Source organism: Camarhynchus parvulus, chromosome 6 (genome assembly GCF_901933205.1).
Source record: "Camarhynchus parvulus chromosome 6, STF_HiC, whole genome shotgun sequence".
Lineage (NCBI taxonomy): Eukaryota > Metazoa > Chordata > Aves > Passeriformes > Thraupidae > Camarhynchus > Camarhynchus parvulus.
The window spans coordinates 31165233-31184568 of record NC_044576.1 but is presented as its reverse complement, the minus strand read 5'-3'; the positions used below and the strand labels follow the sequence as shown (position 1 = coordinate 31184568).

Here is a 19336-nt window from a genome sequence, read left to right as displayed (position 1 = left end):
AGCAGAAAATGGTGAGTAAAAAATGCAACATCAATCCAGATTTTGATCTGGTCTTTCAACTGTGGATGTTATTGGAAGTATCTTTAAAATTGGGAAGGTTGGTTGTTTCAAATAAGATCTCAAACTTGTCAAGTAAGTTTTGACTTTGATATTTGCCCAGGGAATCAAGGTTTTACTTACACAATATCTCTAAATGTGAGTGTTACACGGAAATTGTTCTCTACTTGTATTTCCCACACGCAGTCAGCGTCGTTTGGATAATTTCCAGGATAGTTGGGACTCTGCAGCATCCCAGAGGGATCTGAGACTGAGCCACCACAAAAATAAGGTGCTGCAGAAAGAAATGGGAAAGAATTTACTTATAGTAACCTCTGCAAAAGTGTACTTGAGCTGTATGTCCCTCACCCATAGCTATTGAAAAGCATGTCCCCTGCTGACTGCAGGTAGTAGATTATAGGAGCTGAGTCAAAACTAATATTTGTTTTTGCTTTAGCTTTGCTTTCATGTCGGATTTGGAATTCCCTCGGGGTGGATTTCCATCCATGGTGTCAGACTACCCTCTTCAGGCTGGGCTGGTAACACCTGGATGATTTCTGCCCCTTTTTAGAGTCGAGGTCAATTCTGGGAGGAGTCATGACAGTTGAAATGGAAGCGCCTTCCTCAACAGAAAGCCTCTCACCAGTTACTCTGCTGCTTCTCTTTATTCCCCTAAGGTCTTTGGAGGGTAAATAAGTTGCAAGTTTTCTAGAAAACAGCAATTTTCTGGTCTCAGACTGAAATAAGCCCTTCAGGCTGCTGTGAAAAGTCCTAAGTACAAACATAGCTGCAAAAAGCTTTAGTGTTCCTGCCAGCATGAATGACATAATTCTTGTCACAGGTAATCCTAAAAATGTCTTTGTAGAAGGTGAGCACAACCTCTGAATATAAATGCTACAAGATGTGACATTTAAAGATGAAAATCCATTTTATATTCTGCTTGAAAAAGATCACTCAAACGTACAGTGATATTGTCATAGAGACAAAAGACAAATTTACAGAAATGTGCAAAGGGGAGACAGACAGACCACAAATTAGCAAGGTGAGAAGAGCCACAGCAGAACATTACCTGGTGGAGGTGTTGAGGTGGCCACTGGAGCTGTGGGTGTGAAGGAAGAAGAGAGACATGTAAGAAGTGCAATTCGTGAGAAAGGAACTGGGGCCTGGACATGGCCTCACCTTGAGGCACAGAGTGATAAAATGGGGATCACAGAGAGGCAGGGAAGTGGAAACAGGAGATGAGGCACAGAGGGCCATTAGCTCCATAGGACACCCAGTTGCAAGCACTGCAAATAACCACATTCTAGTTTCTTCTGATCATATCCCAAAACCCAGAGTATATCTAGAAAACAACACTGGTACAACCAATACAGGAATTGAAGGGGTGAAGGCAGATTGATCCCTGGGCATGATACAACTGGTTGCAGTGAGAGGCAATCCCTCTGCAAAGAGTTTCATTAAACCAGCAATGGCTGCAGAGTTCCTGGACTGAAAGCACAGCTGTCCCATTTACCAGCTCTTCCCCATGCTCTGTTTGCATCCCCACTTTAGTTTGGGGTGGCCTAACTGGAGAGGCCCAGGGCTGGGACACTACTTGCACTGAAATGAGCTCTGGCAAGGGAGATGAGGAGCAGTGGGGAGGGCAGTGAGTGAGAGTAGACAGGGTTACCTTCTGTGCTGCTCATTGCCGTGCTAGCCACTGTGCTTGTGGTGGTCAGCAGTGCTGGGCTGGACACCTCGGTTGTGGCAGGGGCTGGTGCTGTGGTGGTCATTTCCAGAGGGGTGGGTGTCTCTGTAAGTTGGGGAGGTGATGAGTTCAATGGCCATGAAATGCAGAGCTGGAGGCATAATGCCAGGAGAGAGGGTGGAGCTCTTTCCTTCCTTTCCCCCATCCTGGCACCAGCCTGACCTGTCCCCAGTCCTGCCCCATCCTCCATAAAAACAACCCTTCAATCCACAGCTTTGCCCCATCAGTGGATGCCAACAGCAGGAATTGTGGAGATCCTGCTGTTCCCCTGTCTGTGCAAGAATGGGGATTTTGCTGACATGGGCTTGAGTCCCAGGCAGCAGAAGAGCCCAGCCTCAGCTCTGCCCTGGCCTGACCCAAAACCCTGTTAGAATGATATGCCAAAGAGCCAGAGTTCCCTGCTGGCTGCTCACCTGCACAGATGACACTGGCATCCTCCATGTGCCCGCAGTTGTGCACGCCCCAGCCGTTGTGCCGGCACATCTGCAGGGAGGGCTCGTCCCCGCGGCACTGCACATCGTCCAGGAAGATGCGGCCGGAGCCCGGCCCAAAGCGAGCGTTGCGTGGCGCTCCCAGGGCCTGGCCACAGCCCAGCTGCTGGCACACCACCTGGGCATCGTGCAGGTCCCACTGGTCGTCACACACCGTGCCCCAGGTGCTGCCGTCGTACAGCTCCACGCGGCCCTCGCAGCTGTTCCTGCCGCCCGACAGCCGCACGCCGGGCCCTGACACACGGCACAGGGCAGGGGTTGGGTCACTCCAACCCAGCATCTACAGTCCCAACTACCTCCCCTACTGTTCTGGAGATTTGGTCACAGTAACCATGGTCTGCAGTGGGGCAGACTCTGACTAGGAGATAGGAGAGGACAGTGGCTGAGGAAAGACCCTGCGTATGGATATTGCACATGTGCCCTTGTCCAGGGACCTGCTCGATGTGCTTGGGGACAGAGGTGCTCAAGACCCTGTGTCATGTGCAGAACAGCCCTTTGCTAGACTCACATGTGGCCCATTCACTGAGGGGACACTCATGGAGCCTGGAGATGTCAGGGGAATAGGGGAATGGCAGCACTGCATTCACTAGGATCAGACCTGTTGAACTCCTTCTCTTCTCGTGCCAAGTTGGGGCTGGCTTTAAAATTGGGACTAAACTAGGTGGGCTGGACTTACCTGTTGTGATCGGCCATTGAGGAGGAGGGGTTGGCTGGGGGGCTGCAACAAAGAACAGGGAGTGAACAAATGGGTAGTGAATGCAGCAGGATTGTAACAATGGATGGACATGAACATGGACATGGACATGGACATAGACATGGACATGGATGTGGACGAAGATTTGGATGTGGACATGTACATGGATGTGGATGTGTACGTGGACATGAAAACCCCGACTGTAGGATGAAAAGGGGACGAGAGCATAGAGTTCTGTCTAGCCTTTCCTCCATCTAGACACCAGTGTGATGTGCTCCCAGTCCTGCTCCGTCTTTCCCACTCTACAATCTTTCAATCAATCTTTCTGTTTTCTGTGACCTCGTCATACAGCCCCAGCTCTGCCCAGAGAAATCAGCATGTCTGCCTTCTGTGAAGGAGTCCAAAACCCTTCAGATGGTCTGCCCACCTGCACAGATGACACTGGCATCCTCCATGTGCCCGCAGTTGTGCACGCCCCAGACGTTGTGCTGGCACATCTGCAGGGAGGGCTCGTCCCCGCGGCACTGCACATCGTCCAGGAAGATGCGGCCGGAGCCCGGGCCAAAGCGAGCATTTTGTGGGGCTCCCAGGGCCTGGCCACAGCCCAGCTGCTGGCACACCACCTGGGCATCCCGCAGGTCCCACTGGTCGTCACACACCGTGCCCCAGGTGCTGCCGTCGTACAGCTCCACGCGGCCCTCGCAGCTGTTCCTGCCGCCCGACAGTCGCACACCGGGCCCTGACACACGGCACAAGGCATTGGTTTGAGTCCCTCCAACCCAGCATCCACAGTCCCAGCTTCCCCTACTCTTCTGGAGATTTGGTCACAGTAACCATGGTCTGCAGTGGGGCAGACCCTGAAGTCCAGGAGATAGGAGAGGACAGTGGCTGAGGAAAGACCCTGCGTATGGATATTGCACATGTGCCCTTGTCCAGGGACCTGGTGGATGTTCCTGGGGACAGAGGTGCTCAAGATCCTGTGTCATGTGCAGAACAGCCCTTTGCTAGACTCGCATGTGGCCCATTCACTGAGGGGACACTCATGGAGCCTGGAGATGTCAGGGGAATAGGGGAAGAGCAGCCTTGCATCCACCAGCATCAGCCCTGTTGGACCCCCCCATCTCTTATCGTGCCAAATTTGGGCTAGCATTAAAATTGGGACTAAACTAGGTGGGCTGGACTTACCTGTTGTGATCGGCCATTGAGGAGGAGGAGGGGTTGGCTGGGGAGCTGCAACAAAGAACAGGGAGTGAACAAATGGGTAGTGAATGCAGCAGGATTGTAACAATGGATGGACATGGACATGGACATAGACAAGGACATGGACTCAGAAAAAGATGAGGATGTGGATGTGGACATGTACATGGATGTGGACATGAAAACCCCGGCTGTAGAATGAAAAGGGGATGAGAGCATAGAGTTCTGTTCAGCCTTTCCCCCATCCTGATACCACAGTGCTCCCAGTCCTGCTCCATCTTTCCCACTCTACAATCGTTCAATCAATCTTTCTGTTTTCTGTGACCTCGTCACTCAGCCCCAGCTCTGCCCAGAGAAGTCAGCCTGCCTGCCTTCAGTGGAGGAGCCCAAAACCCTTCAGATGGTCTCTGCTGGCTGCTCACCTGCACAGATGACACTGGCATCCTCCATGTGCCCGCAGTTGTGCACGCCCCAGCCGTTGTGCTGGCACATCTGCAGGGAGGGCTCGTCCCCGTGGCACTGCACGTCGTCCAGGAAGATGCGGCCGGAGCCCGGGCCAAAGCGAGCATTTTGTGGGGCTCCCAGGGCCTGGCCACAGCCCAGCTGCTGGCACACCACCTGGGCATCGTGCAGGTCCCACTGGTCGTCACACACCGTGCCCCAGGTGCTGCCGTCGTACAGCTCCACGCGGCCCTCACAGCCGTTCCTGCCGCCTGACAGCCGCACACCGGGCCCTGACACACGGCACAAGGCATTGGTTTGAGTTCCTCCAACCCAGCATCCACAGTCCCAGCTTCCCCTACTGTTTCACAGATTTTTGCCTCTGTGACTTTGATTTCAGGTGTTGCAGTTCTAGGGTGATCAGGAAAGGGCAGTGACTGTGCAAACATCACTGGAATACAGATGGAAAATATGACCTCCTCTGGCCTTGCTGCCAGTGTCATGATTGCAATCCCTGGGGACAGATATGCTCAAGAGCCTGGCTCATGTCCGGAAAAGCTCTTTGCTAGCCTTGCATGTGGCCCATTCACCGTGGGGGACATTCATGCAGCCCAGAGATGTCAGGAGAATAGGGGAAGAGCAGCCTTGCACTGACCAGGATGAGACCTGTTGAACGCGCCTCTTCACTTATTGTGCCAACTTGGGGCTGGCTTTAAAATTGGGCCTAGGCTAGATGAGTAGGACTTACCTGTTGTGAGCGGCCATTGAGGAGGAGGAGTTGTCTGGGGGGCTGCAACAAAAAATAGGGAGTGAACAAATGGGCAGCAAATACAGCTGGATTATAACAATGGATGGACATGGACATGGATGCGGACAGAGATGTGGATGTGGATGTGGATGTAGATGTGGATGTGGATGTGGATGTGGATGTGGATGTGGACATGTACATGGATGTGGATATGAAAACCCAGGCTGTAGGATGAAAAGGGGACGCGAGCATGGAGTTCTGTCCAGCCTTTCTCCCATCCAGACACCAGTGTGATGTGCTCCCAGTCCTGCTCCATCATTCCCACTCTACAGTCTCTCAATGTGTTTTCTGCGACCTCATCACTCAGCCCCAGCTCTGCACAGAGAAGTCAGCCTGCCTGCCTTCAGTGGAGGAGCCCAAAACCCTTCAGATGGTCCCTGCTGGCTGCTCACCTGCACAGATGACACTGGCATCCTCCATGTGCCTGCAGTTGTGCATACCCCAGCCGTTGTGCCGGCACATCTGCAGGGAGGGCTCGTCCCCGCGGCACTGCACATCGTCCAGGAAGATGCGGCCAGTGCCCGGGCCAAAGCGAGCATTTTGTGGGGCTCCCAGGGCCTGGCCACAGCCCAGCTGCTGACACACCACCTGGGCATCCCGCAGGTCCCACTGGTCGTCACACACCGTGCCCCAGGTGCTGCCGTCGTACAGCTCCACACGGCCCTCGCAGCCGTTCCTGCCGCCTGACAGCCGCACGCCGGGCCCTGACACACGGCACAGGGACAAGGATGAGCTCACACCAGCCCAGCACTCTGCTCTGCCCGCATGGGACACTGCAACGGGGCTGCTGCAAGGCCAGGCATGGGGCTGGGGGGCTGGAATTACCTGTGGAATATGGTGCGGATGTGGTGGGCGCTGCAGCTGCAGATGCAAGGAAGAATTTGGTGTCAATGACAAAGGTTCTAAACAGATCAGCACATGTCATGCACATGGGTGCAGCCCGTTTTCTAGAAGCCCCTGTCCTGTGATTTCTACAACATCCTGCAGAGCTCTTTCACTCATCTCAAATCACCATCCTGACTTTGCTGTTTCACACAGGACTCCCATGCACACAGAGACCTCTCCTGAATGTCAAAATACTTAAAGCAGCATCTTTCTTTCCTCCATCCACATCCCTGGTGCCAGAGCATGTCTAGGAAACAACTCTGCTACTACCCATGCAGGACATGAAGCAGTTAAGGCAGAATGAATTTCTTGCTCATGGTTGCAATGAGAGGCAATCTCTCTGCAGACTTTCATTAAACCAGCAATGGCTGCAGAGTTCCTGGACTGAAAGCACAGCTGTCCCACTTGCCAGCTCTTCCCCATGCTCTGTTTGCATCCCCACTTTAGTTTGGGGTGGCCTAACTGGAGAGGCCCAGGGCTGGGACACTACTTGCACTGAAATGAGCTCTGGCAAGGGAGATGAGGAGCAGTGGGGAGGGCAGTGAGTGACAGTAGACAGGGTTACCTTCTGTGCTGCTCATTGCCGTGCTAGCCACTGTGCTTGTGGTGGTCAGCAGTGCTGGGCTGGACACCTCGGTTGTGGCAGGGGCTGGTGCTGTGGTGGTCATTTCCAGAGGGGTGGGTGTCTCTGTAAGTTGGGGAGGTGATGAGTTCAATGGCCATGAAAAGCAGAGCTGGAGGCATAATGCCAGGAGAGAGGGTGGAGCTCTTTCCTTCCTTTCCCCCATCCTGGCACCAGCCTGACCTGTCCCCAGTCCTGCCCCATCCTCCATAAAGAACAACCCTTCAATCCACAGCTTTGCCCCATCAGTGGATGCCAACAGCAGGAATTGTGGAGATCCTGCTGTTCCCTGTCTGTGCAAGAATGGGGATTTTGCTGACATGGGCTTGAGTCCCAGGCAGCAGAAGAGCCCAGCCTCAGCTCTGCCCTGGCCTGACCCAAAACCCTGTTAGAATGATATGCCAAAGAGCCAGAGTTCCCTGCTGGCTGCTCACCTGCACAGATGACACTGGCATCCTCCACGTGCCCGCAGTTGTGCACGCCCCAGCCGTTGTGCTGGCACATCTGCAGGGAGGGCTCGTCCCCGCGGCACTGCACATCGTCCAGGAAGATGCGGCCGGAGCCCGGCCCAAAGCGAGCGTTGCGTGGCGCTCCCAGAGCCTGGCCACAGCCCAGCTGCTGGCACACCACCTGGGCATCCCGCAGGTCCCACTGGTCGTCACACACCGTGCCCCAGGTGCTGCCGTCGTACAGCTCCACGCGGCCCTCGCAGCCGTTCCTGCCGCCCGACAGCCGCACGCCTGGCCCTGACACACGGCACAGGGACAAGGACAAGGACAGGTTTACACCAGCTCTGCACCCATAGCCCCAAACTTCCCAACTGCTTTTCAGATTTTGCCACAGTGAGCATGAGGAGGAGTAGTACAGAGGCAAAGGGGATTGGGGTGGTTTGTGACTGAGGATAGACTGTAGGCATACACACAGCAGTTCTAGACCTGTCCAGGGACCTGTTGGTGTCCTGTTGGAGATGTCCGGTTGCAGAAGTCATGGATTCACTGAGGCATTTCCAGAAGAACTCTGTGCAACCTTTTGGGGGAAACCAACCCTGATGGGGACCCTTCAAGCACCCTGGGGTTGTCATGGGCCAAGGGGGTCAGCAGCCTTGCACTGAGCAAGATCAGCACTGTTGGACTCCCCTTTTCTCATCTAGTGCCAGGCTGGGCCTCACTTAGAAACTGGGTATAACCTGGGTGAGCAAGACCTACCTGTTGTGAGTGGCCATTGAGAAGGAGTGGTTGGATTGGCAGCTGCAAAGAAGAAGAAGGAGTGAACAAAAGCATAGTGAGGTTTGTGGCAGTGTATGGACTTGGATGTGGACATGGTCATGAACATGGACATGAAAATTCAGGCTGTAGGACTAAAGGGGGAAGAGAGCTTGGGTCCTGCCTTTCCCCCCATTCCTATATTAGCCAGACCTGTCCCCAGTCCTGCCCCATCCTCCCCAAAGAACAATTTGCCCCCTCCTTTAGCCTCTAAAGCAGGAAGTGTGGAATAGCCAGTGTGCCCTCTCTGTGTAGAAATGTGTCTTTTGCATCACACAGGATTCAGCCCCTGGTGGCAGAAGACCTGGTGACAGCCTCTGCCCTGGCCCAGCTTGGCTGTTCCCAGAGAACCCAGAACACACTTAGAGTGATATGCAGAAGGCCACACACCTGCACAGATGACACTGGCATCCTCTATATGCCCGCAGTTTTGCACACCCCAGCCGTTGTGCCGGCACATCTGCAGGGAGGGCTCGTCTCCGCGGCACTGCACGTCGTCCAGGAAGATGCGGCCAGAGCCCCGCCCAAAGTGAGCATTTTGTGGGGCATCCAGGGCCTGGCCACAGCCCAGCTGCTGACACACCACCTGGGCATCCCTCAGGTCCCACTGGTCGTCACACACCGTGCCCCAGGTGCTGCCGTCGTACAGCTCCACGCGGCCCTCGCAGCCGTTCCTGCCGCCCGACAGTCGCACGCCTGGCCCTGACACACGGCACAACATCAGGTTTCCAATGCCTCAGCATCCACGACCCCCACCTCCCCTACTGTTTTGGAGATTTGGTCATCGTGACTTTGATTTGAGGTGGTGCAAGCCTAAAGAGACCAAGGAAGGGGAGAGAGAGAGCAAAGACCCCCGGCGCATGGAAGGCTGATGCGTAATGAGCAAGGCAAAGCTGTGCTACGCAATCCCAACAGTCTTATGTGCTTTTGGTACCATGTTTGGGAGGCTGGCAGCATTTTCATACCTCAATTTCTAATCTGAGTTTTGATAATTGGAGGAGTATAACAGTAACACCGTAACACAAAAAACCTGCAAAGCCTGAGAACCCAACTCTTTGTAAGAAATGGGACTACAGCCCTTCTTCAGTGCAGAGTACTGGTGCTGCAGACCAGCCTGTATTACAATATGGGGAACCCCATGAGAACAGCCTGGGGGTCCTGGGAGCTGCTGGAGGCATGGGGAATTTGCCAAAAAGCCATTTTTGCACACTAAGATCATGTGACATCCCCCTACACCACTCATACACCTTGCAGGTGTTTGAAGCTATGGGCCCTGGCAGGGCATCCACAAGGAACTGGCCACTTCTGCTTGATGGCTGAACAGCAAAAGCCATGCCTGGCATCAGGACAGATACCTGTGTCTTGGTCTTGGCTGGCAAGCACATGGGCTTGAGGGAAGGGATTGCCCCCACCCTCTTGGTACTTGCTGCCTCACAGCCAGGAGCCATGGGGTGTCTGGCAGACCAGGGCTTGGACTCAACACCACTGCAGCTGCTGTTCTGCTGAGGCTCAGATCCTCCCTGGCAGAAGCCCTCAAATGACAGAACCCTTTGCCATGGGCAGACGGGACCAGCAGCATTGCAGTGAGCAGGCTCAGCCCAGCAGGCCCCCTCTCTTCTCCTCTTGTGCCAGGGTGGGGCTCACTATAAAACTGGAAATATGCTGGGTGGGAAGGAATTACCTGTTGTGTACGGCCATTGAGCAGGAGGGGTTGGATTGGCACCTGCAAGGAAAAAGAGGGAGTGAATGAAAGAGTACTAAAGGCAGCAAACTTGTCACAGAGGATGGACAAAGACATGGACATGGCATGGACATGGGCATGGGCATGGGCATGGACTTGGATATGGGCATGGGCATGGACTTGGATATGGGCATGGGCATGGGCATGGACATGGCATGGACATGGGCATGGACATGGACATGGACATGGACATGGCATGGACATGGACATGGACATGGGCATGGACATGGACATGGACATGGATATGGAAATGCTAGGCTCAAGGAATAAAGGGATGAAAGGGCATGGAACTCCTGCTACTGACCTATCCAGACACCAGCCTGACACGTCCCCGGCACAGCCCATGCCATGATCCCATCAGCCTACTCTTTGCAACCACATGGGGCACCTACAGACTGGAGAGCCTGTTCTGACCTGTCTGTGCAAAAATGGGGATTTTGCATGACACGAATTTCAGCACCAGGCAGCAGAAAACCCCAGGCTCTCATCTCTGCCCTGGCTCTGCATGGCTGCTTCCCATGGAGGACACCAGAACCCATCCAGTGTGAGCTGCCAGAGAGCTGATAGTCTCTGCTGGCTACCCACCTGCACAGATGACACTGGCATCCTCCACACGCCTGCAGTTGTGCACGCCCCAACCATTGTGTTGGCACATCTGTAGGGAGGGCTCGTCCCCACGGCACTGCACGTCGTCCAGGAAGATGCGGCCGGAGCCCGGGCCAAAGTGAGCAGTGTCCAGTGCAGCCAGGGCCTGGCCACAGCCCAGCTGCTGGCACACCACCTGGGCATCCCTCAGGTCCCACTGGTCGTCACACACCGTGCCCCAGGTGCTGCCGTCGTACAGCTCCACGCGGCCCTCGCAGCCATTCCTGCCGCCCGACAGCCGCACTCCTGGCCCTGACACACGGCACAGGGACAAGGACGAGCTCACACCAGCCCAGCACTCTGCTCTGCCCATATGGGCCACTGCAACGGGGCTGCTGCAAGGCCAGGCATGGGGCTGGGGGGCTGGAATTACCTGTGGAATATGGTGCGGATGTGGTCGGCACTGGAGCTGCAGATGCAAGGAAGAATTTGGTGTCAATGACAAAGGTTCTAAACAGTCATCACAATGTCATGCAGATGAGTGCAGCCTATTTTCTGTGAGCCCCTGTCCTGTGATTTCTACAACATCCTGCAGAGGATCTCTCATCTCTTTCATTTATCTGAAATGACTGTCTTGACTTTGCTGTTTCATGCACTGAACAGTGAGTGAGAGTGGACAGGGTTACCTGGTGTGCTCTCCTCTGGCCTCGTAGCTATTTCCTCTGAGGTGCCCAACAATGGTGAGGTTATCATGCTTGTGAATGTGGTTGTCTCTGGTGAGGTGGACATCTCTGCAGGGGTGTACATCACTGCTGGGATGGACGTCTTTGGCATGGCACTGGATGCCATTGTGGACATCTCTGACGCGGCACTGGATGCTATTGTGGACATCTCTGACGCGGCACTGGATGCTATTGTGCTGGTAATCTCTGCTGCGGGTGACGTCTCTGCTGAGGTGGGCATCACTGCTGAGGTGGGCATCACTGCTGAGGTGGACTTCACTGCTGAGGTGGGCATAACTTCTGAGGTGGGCATCACTGCTGAGGTGGACATCTCTGGCGTGCTAGAGAGTGGCGGTGCGCTGGTCGAGTATGTTGGGCTGGATGTTCCTGCTAAGGAGGTCATTAGTGCAATGGCAACGGACATGGAAAGCAGAGCTGGACAAATAATGGGGGAAGAGAGCATGGAACTCTCTCCTGTCATTTTCGGAGTCTGTCTGCAGTGCAGTCAGGTCTGGGAAGGAAGTCCAGGGGCACTAAAGAGAACAGTGAGTGACAGTGGACAGGGTTACCTGTTGTGCTCTCCTCCACTGTGGTGATCATAGCAGGCAGTGAGTACGGCAGTGGTGGGGCAGAGGATGACACTTCTGTCTCTGGTAAAGCAGACATCTCTCTCATGGTCGTTTGCCATGGGTTGGGTGTGACTGCTAGGGTTGTCATTGGCTCTGTGGCGGCCATCTCCACTAGGAAGGATGCCTCTGATCTGGGGGCTGATGTCGCCATGGCGCTTGTCTGAAATGGGGTTGTCACGTGAGGCAGAGTGGAAATTTTCCAGAGCAGAAATCCATTTTGATTTAGGTGAAATGTACATTTTTTAGTTAAGTGTGTGGTTAGAAAACATAGCTATTTAGCCTGACTGCAAAAGCTTACTTTTCCTAGAAGGACAGAGATAAGGGGGAAGAGATAGAGGGTGATAAAGAGAGACAGAGAGACTGCTGTGAGAGCAGGTCAACCTGACTTAGGAATTCTTTCTGTTAAAGAAGAACTAGTGGCAAATGTCACACGAAATTCGTAAAAATGAATATGTACGAACCTATTGTGAAATTGTATGCATATGTATTGGAGAGGGGGATAAAAAAGGACCTGAAGTTCCCAGAAGTACGCATGTCATTTTAGGAGAACGATTCCCACATGCGTCCAGCGCTGTAATAAACATACCGGCTTTACAACTTTCACAAAAGCTGTGGAGTTTTGATTATCTCCGCAAAACACACCTCCTCTGTGTTGGTTGTTAATCCAGTTGTGCCCATCTCCCCAGGGGATGTCATCTCCTCTGTGAAGACTGTTGATGCTGACATTGATGTCTCTCTTAGAGACATCATTGATTCTATGGGTGTTGTCCCTACTGTGGAGGTTGTCTCCAGTGCTGAATCTGTTGTATATGTTGATATTGCCTCTGCTTGTTTTGAATCAGACTCCTCTGTGAAAAAAAAAGAAGAAAAACACCCCACACATGAGCACTGTGCAATGGATATGTCTGTGTGGTAGCTACAAGCCCAGATCCTCAAGGATGAAGTGAAATCAAGAGCAATTACTCTGATGGCATGGTCCTTCTTATCTGGGGTCACTGGAGAGAATGGAGATGGGTAACAGCCAATTTAAAATTTTTACTGGAAGTGGTATTTCCAGATGGTCAGCAGGGTAAGGTTCATGGGTGGCATCTGCTCCCAGCCCCTGGACTCCACAGCCCAGGCACAGCCTGAGACTCCACAGGCTCCTAGCATGAAGGGGGGAGCTGTGGGGCTGCTGGCAGCAGCAGGGCTTGGGCCTGTCCCCATTGTGAATGCCCTTCTGCAGAGGATCAGGACATCCCCAGGAACAGTGTGGGCAATGGTCTTGGGATGGTGCTTGGTGCAAGGGCAGGAGGGGACCAGGTTGAATCATCTGTTGGATATATCCAGCCTGTAGAAGGCACTGGAGCTATGAATGCAGGCAAGAAAAAAATGGCTTTTAAAAAGGCTCTGAATATATCACACATAGATTACAGGTCTATGTGTGATGTGCTCACAGGTCTGGTAGCAATTTTTATTCTTTTCCTCTAAGTGAAAAACACTGGTGTAGCTAACACTTCCTTCCAGCATAGATTCAGCTCTCCAGGCTCTTACTCTCTAAGGAAACATGGAAAACTGCAATATTGATACAAAACACCTGAACAGTCTATTGTCATCAGCAATGCTTGGTTCATGATGATCAATTGTTAATACATGAGAAAATAAGACACAAATAAATTCTCCTAAAAAATAATGGGAAAGTAAAATGAACACAGCAAGGTGAAAAAGTACTCAAATTGGATGGATATTTGTGAAGGAAAAAAGCATTAATGGACCTAAATGAAGGAAGACTTGAAAAATATGGAAACAATCCTAAGCGAATTGTGAGCTATGACAATCTGAGCTGTGATTGTGAAATTATTATTGCCCATAAGAAATCCATTGAGAATTCACCTATCCCCATTCCTCCCTGATAAACTTTGCTGAACAGACGTAGCTTTGCCTCTAATTTTGAATTGTTTCCTTATTGCCACTGCCAGGTGATTAGATGGAACAATCGTCCTGCATATCTGCAATGTATATCAGATCTTTGGTGTTTTTAATTGTTTTGTATGGATGAGCAAGCGCAGGTTTTACATAATGAGAAAAACACAAATCTGTAGGGGGATAGAATATAAGAAAATACAGATAGTGTAGAAACTAATCTCACCCCTAAGAAGTTGTAGCTGGGCCAATTATCAAAGATTAGGAACAAGCCTGACTTTAACAGGCCACAGCTGTAACCAGTGAGAAGAAGAGTGCTATAAAAGAGTGGGGTGGCTGGTTGAGAAGGGAACTGGAGTCAGTTGGCTGCTTTGTGAAGGAGAAAGGGTCAGTGGTCTGAGGAGCTGCTCCACAAGAAACACCAAGAAGGTCTGAAACTTTTGCAATAAGGAGACAATAGTATGGAACTGCTGCAATAAGATGACAAATCCATGTTGGTTCTGCAGGGTCAGTGGAATGAAAATACAGGATTTGGGGGGAGAAAAAAATGTGGGAGTACCTGAACAGACAACAGAAGCATCTTCATAGTGGGCGCAGTTGTGGATTCTCCACCCCGTGTGATTGCAGCGCAGCAAGGACACCTCATTTCCACTGCACCTGACGTTGTCCAGCACAATGTCACCTGAGCCTTGCCCAAAGTAGGCACTTCCCAGAGCTGCAATGGCCCTGCCACAGCCCAGCTGCCTGCACACAACCTGGGCGTCAGCGAGGTCCCAGAAGTCATCACACACTGTCCCCGACCGTCCCCGGTAGTAGATCTCAACACGACCTTCACACTGGTGCCTTCCGTTCACCAGATGGATGTAGGGAGCTTTGGGAGAGAGGGCATGGGCATGAAACAGTCAGGGAAATAGACTGGAAGGAGCATCTATTCTGCCTTCTTCCCCTGTTGTCCCTAGGTGGTGTTGCCTAGTCCATTATTAAGTGCCTGTGAGGACGGAGGTGATTTGTTCCTTTTTTATTCTTCTCTTACAGTTCTCAAATCAGCCACGTGTGTTTTATGCAAGATGCCTGCAGTAAAGTTAGGCAGCAGGCTAAGCACAAGCGGTTTAAGCAGGAAAAGAAATTTTTGGGACAAGTTTAAGAACCAAGAGTCCACATGTCATCAAATCCTATAGTTTATCAAATCCATCATCCAATTCCTTTAGTGGAAAATTCCACCAAATGTTCTACAGAATGGATGATGATCTCAACAGGATTATAAAGATTTCAATAGGAGTTCAGTGGATTTATTTCTTATATACCAGTAAAATTTATTACATTTTGAAATAAAGAAATAACCTATCCTGTATACAGTTGATTACTGCATTCATTCAGGTAAAGCCCATCTGCTTTTCAGTTTTATGTCTCGTTTAGACATTGTGGTGTGACCAGCATGAAAATTCTGATTTTAGAGATCCATTTTTGATGAAGAAGTTTATTAAAGGCTTTGCTATCAAGTGTAAGCAAGCAAATAAATGTTTTAACTTTGGATTTGCAGTATTTACACTCTGGAAATCAAAACATGCAGCTGCACTTGTTATGTTTTACACTGCTGCCAAGTATATATTTACCTTATTATTAAACACTAAGTCATCCAAAGCAAAATAAATTTCAAAAGTTAACACCTCCAGGATTTCTTCACAGCACCTAATTCTTTGCTATTGATCCAGAAGTACAGTCAAGATGGTGACCAAACTAAATTTGCCCTGGTTTTTATGACTTTCAAAGGGCAAAGCTACAAAAGTGCCCCTTGACTTCTATCTGACTTGTTCCTTCAAATATCTACTTGCGCACGCACATTTTTGAACCCTGCTCGCAGGGTTTTTGAGAGGTGAAACAGCAAACCTGGCAAAAAGTCAGAGTGGGATTAGGAAATCAAACCAACTTAAGCCAATTTTATTTGCTTTCATTCAAGGGCTGTCATCACTGTGAGAGCATAACCATCAGCTGGGGATGAAATTGGATAGGCTGAATCCTTCCTCACACTTCAAAGGTATCAAAAAAACAAAAGCCTGTGATTATCCAAATACAGCAAATACTCTGCTCTGGGACACAGAGCAGCCAGAGATGAGTTACCACCACAAAAGCAGGAGACAGAGGGAGAGAATTGATGAGGTGAATGGTGGTAATATAAATTATCATCACAAAGTTTAAATAACTCATTAGAAAAGTCATCAGCAATTATTCTAAGATGCACACAGAACTATTAACTCAAAGTCACTCAAACTACTCAGGAGATAGAAAGTAATCATGGAAGGAAAAATTCTATGATCATAAAAAAAGTTGAAATAAAAGTATTTAATCTCTCATAATTTTTAGGTGTCCATCATTTAACCACAGTGCTAGAGTGTGAAAACCTAACTTCATGTTATATTTTGTTAAATTGTACATAATGCCAAGAAGAACCAAATGATACAAGCAATATTAAATATATAGCATATGTGTGCACACATACACTCTGGAATAAAATACACATGGAAAATAACTAAAGAAATAAATCTTTCCATGATTTTGAGATCAGATTTCTGGAACTGGAAGAATACCTCATTCATGACATACAGACACAATTCTTGCAATGATACAGGGCACTAAGATGAGCAGGACCCTGTGGCAGCAAAATGAAATCCACAAAATGGTTCCAATCATTTTTATCATCCACTCTGATGATTAGTTCATAATTTTAGTAGAACAAAACTCTGCTCTTTCATCCAATTCCCAATCTTTTGCCCAAACCAATACCAGCCTGAATTTAATTTCCGCTCTTGGAACCAACAGAGAGGACTCCAAGCAGTCTTTATATTTTTTTTTATGTGCCCTGAACAAGTCTAAATCTTTTACCTGTTTTGGCCTCCAGAACTGCTGGACCCAACAAGAGAAGCCATGTCAAAACCATGGGGGTACCCATCTCACCAGGTGTTGCTGATAAAGAGGACCTCACAATATATACTCTCTATTTCTGAAGGGGAGTGGCTCTCCAGGTTTCTTTTTCTTCAGCAGAACAATAAAACAAAAAACAAAAAGCCCTCTAATCTGAAACAAACATGTGTTTGATTTGTTATTTAATATTTTGTAACTTCCTGGGTTTTGCAAAAAGACAATATCTCAAGAGTAACATTTTCCATTGCCTGGAAGGAAGTATTTATGCTACTATAGGTTTCACAATCATCTCATTGTACCAGAAGAAAAAAAGAGAGCTCCTGTCCAAAGATACCTTTCAATTCTGGCTGATGCATCTCAGCATTTTTTCTTTCATGAGGAGGTTCCTGGTCAGGGATTGGGCTGGTGGTGGAATCTTGAAACTTAAATGGGTTTCTTCCAGCAAAATAGCAAGAGACCCTTGCCAACTGATGTGGCAGGTCTTCCTGGGGAGCCATAAATGTCTAAAGCTTCAGCAGACTTTAAATAAAATAAGATCAGACCTAGTGACCCTGTTTAATTCTGGCTGGGGGGTCTCTGAAGAACCTTGCAGCTGAAGTCAACAGCTCCGGCCCCAATAGAAACCAATTATTTTTGGGGCACATTAAAGTAGAAGCCAAAATTCCAGTCAAAATTCACTGACAGACAGATTGCAAGGAAATGTCAGAGAATCGGGGTCAACTGATAACTTTTTGTGCAAACACTGTGGAAAAAAACTGTGGATTTCATGCATAGTGAAAGAAATAGATTGAAACTAATTTTCCTCTAAAATTTCATTTGATCCTTTGAACCGACAAATTGGAGGGAAAAAAGTCCTGATTTCTTCAGATTAAGGAACTGTCTTAACATATTCCTTGTGTAATTTTACATAGTGACAATAACAGCTGCATTATTCTTTGAAGAATGAATCCAAGGTTCTTCTACAATATGAAATAATGCTTAGTTCTCATTCATAACTCTCTCGCCAGAGTGGTTATTTTCCTCTGTTTCTGTGTTTCTAACAATTTAACAAGAAACTCTGATGATCATCCTAACACTGAAGAGTCAGAGCACTGTTCTCCATCTCATCCCTACCTCCACAGCCATCATGTCTTGCATGGAATTATCACCAGTTAAAATTGTTGCCACATATGAATTTATTGCCTCTGGGGACAGTCACCAAGCAGGAAGACCAAAGCCCAGGGGGAAAAGAGAATGATCTAAAACATCTTTCCACACAGGCCAATATCATTGGAATGGAAGAAGGAAGTGAAAAATATAAGAGGCCAAAGATAACTTTGGAAGCCTTGAAAGTGAACATTCACAATGGTAAATACGTTTCTTCTTTATCCAAACAACCACATTTGCACATGAATGAGGATGTGTACACACCACTATTCATATTCTGGTTTTGACATCCTGACAACAATGAAAAATCCAGTTTATTTGAGTGGCCAATCAAACACTGCAATCAGTGAAGCAAGAGTGAGTGATGGGTCACAGTTCTTCTCCGAACCCTTGTAATAACTGAAAAAGGGTAAGGAGGAAGGGGAACACAAAAGGAATTCCCAGGTGGTTCAAGTGTAAAAAAGAAAGCCTTAAGCTGCCCAGGAAAAGATCAATATTGATTGTTTGATTGATTAGTTCTTCACTACCTTCTTCATAAATAAATTATTCATTTCAAAAATCTAGATATTTCTAGAGATCTTTATTATCAGGCAATCTCTGCACGATGGAAATAGATAAATAATTTGTTTTAATTAACCTTAATTAGTGAGTGCAAATGCCATACAGTATTTCACCCTTCCCCTGGCTAGATAAATCTCTTGCAGTAACATATTTTTGTTCTCAAGGTCTTTTTTCTGGCAGCTTGAGGTATTTCCCAGCACATCACTCTGAATGAAGCTACACTGAGCCTTGAAAACACCTTTTCTTCTGCTGACAATTGTGAGGGCACTTTGCAAACATAGTGGGTTTTTAAGGTAAAAATGGAAACTGGTGAAAGGACAAACAAGATTAATCAGCTTTCAGCCATGACTATAGGAAAGTATCTACACTGGAATAAGGATATCCACAGCCTTCTCCACAAAGGAGTGGTAGTCTGAATCCAGGCAGGAGGGTTTGTGACAGAGAGATCATTTCCCAAGCACATGACCCTTTCCTCATCAAACCCAGTTTTCCTGAATCCTGAATTTCTATAATGCTTGTGGATCAAGGGAGATAGCAAGAAATGAGGAGGAATCTGAAATATCTACCACCTGAACGGTTTGGCAACACTTTCTGCAGCAATATTTAATATGGAAACCAGTGAACTTGGTAATTCTACCTTGCATTTTTATCCAGCCTTGGTATTTCTCCATCTGGGAGCTCTGGCCCAGATATGCTATGGGAAAACTCAGCTCTGAACAGCACAGGGATGGTGAGGATTGGAGACATCAGGATCTAGGTCTGGGGTGTTTCTGCTTGTCTGTGAAAATAATATTGAGAGAATAGGAGAAGTGTAAAAAGGTGCCTGCAAGATGGTGTGGTAGCAACAACACAGCAGCAGGAACAGGGAAAGGGGAATACAGCAGGTCTGGGAAGAGAGAGGGGAAGGTCCTGTTCTACAGAGTTAGGAAAGCCCAGGTCCTGGAGGGC

General features: G+C 49.2%; 1 protein-coding gene across 1 annotated transcript in view; it reads right to left on the bottom strand.

Moving 5' to 3' along the window:
* The window catches only part of DMBT1 (deleted in malignant brain tumors 1), a 54508-nt gene that overhangs the window by 20262 nt on the left and 14910 nt on the right, over positions 1-19336 (bottom strand). The window contains 15 exon segments of the mRNA XM_030951763.1: positions 181-331; positions 1106-1135; positions 2197-2508; positions 3396-3707; positions 4588-4932; positions 5355-5396; positions 5807-6111; positions 7258-7276; positions 7356-7667; positions 8127-8168; positions 8574-8885; positions 10510-10821; positions 11801-12020; positions 12503-12708; positions 14322-14633. Of these exon segments, the coding sequence (XP_030807623.1) occupies positions 181-331; positions 1106-1135; positions 2197-2508; positions 3396-3707; positions 4588-4932; positions 5355-5396; positions 5807-6111; positions 7258-7276; positions 7356-7667; positions 8127-8168; positions 8574-8885; positions 10510-10821; positions 11801-12020; positions 12503-12708; positions 14322-14633 (3232 nt within the window).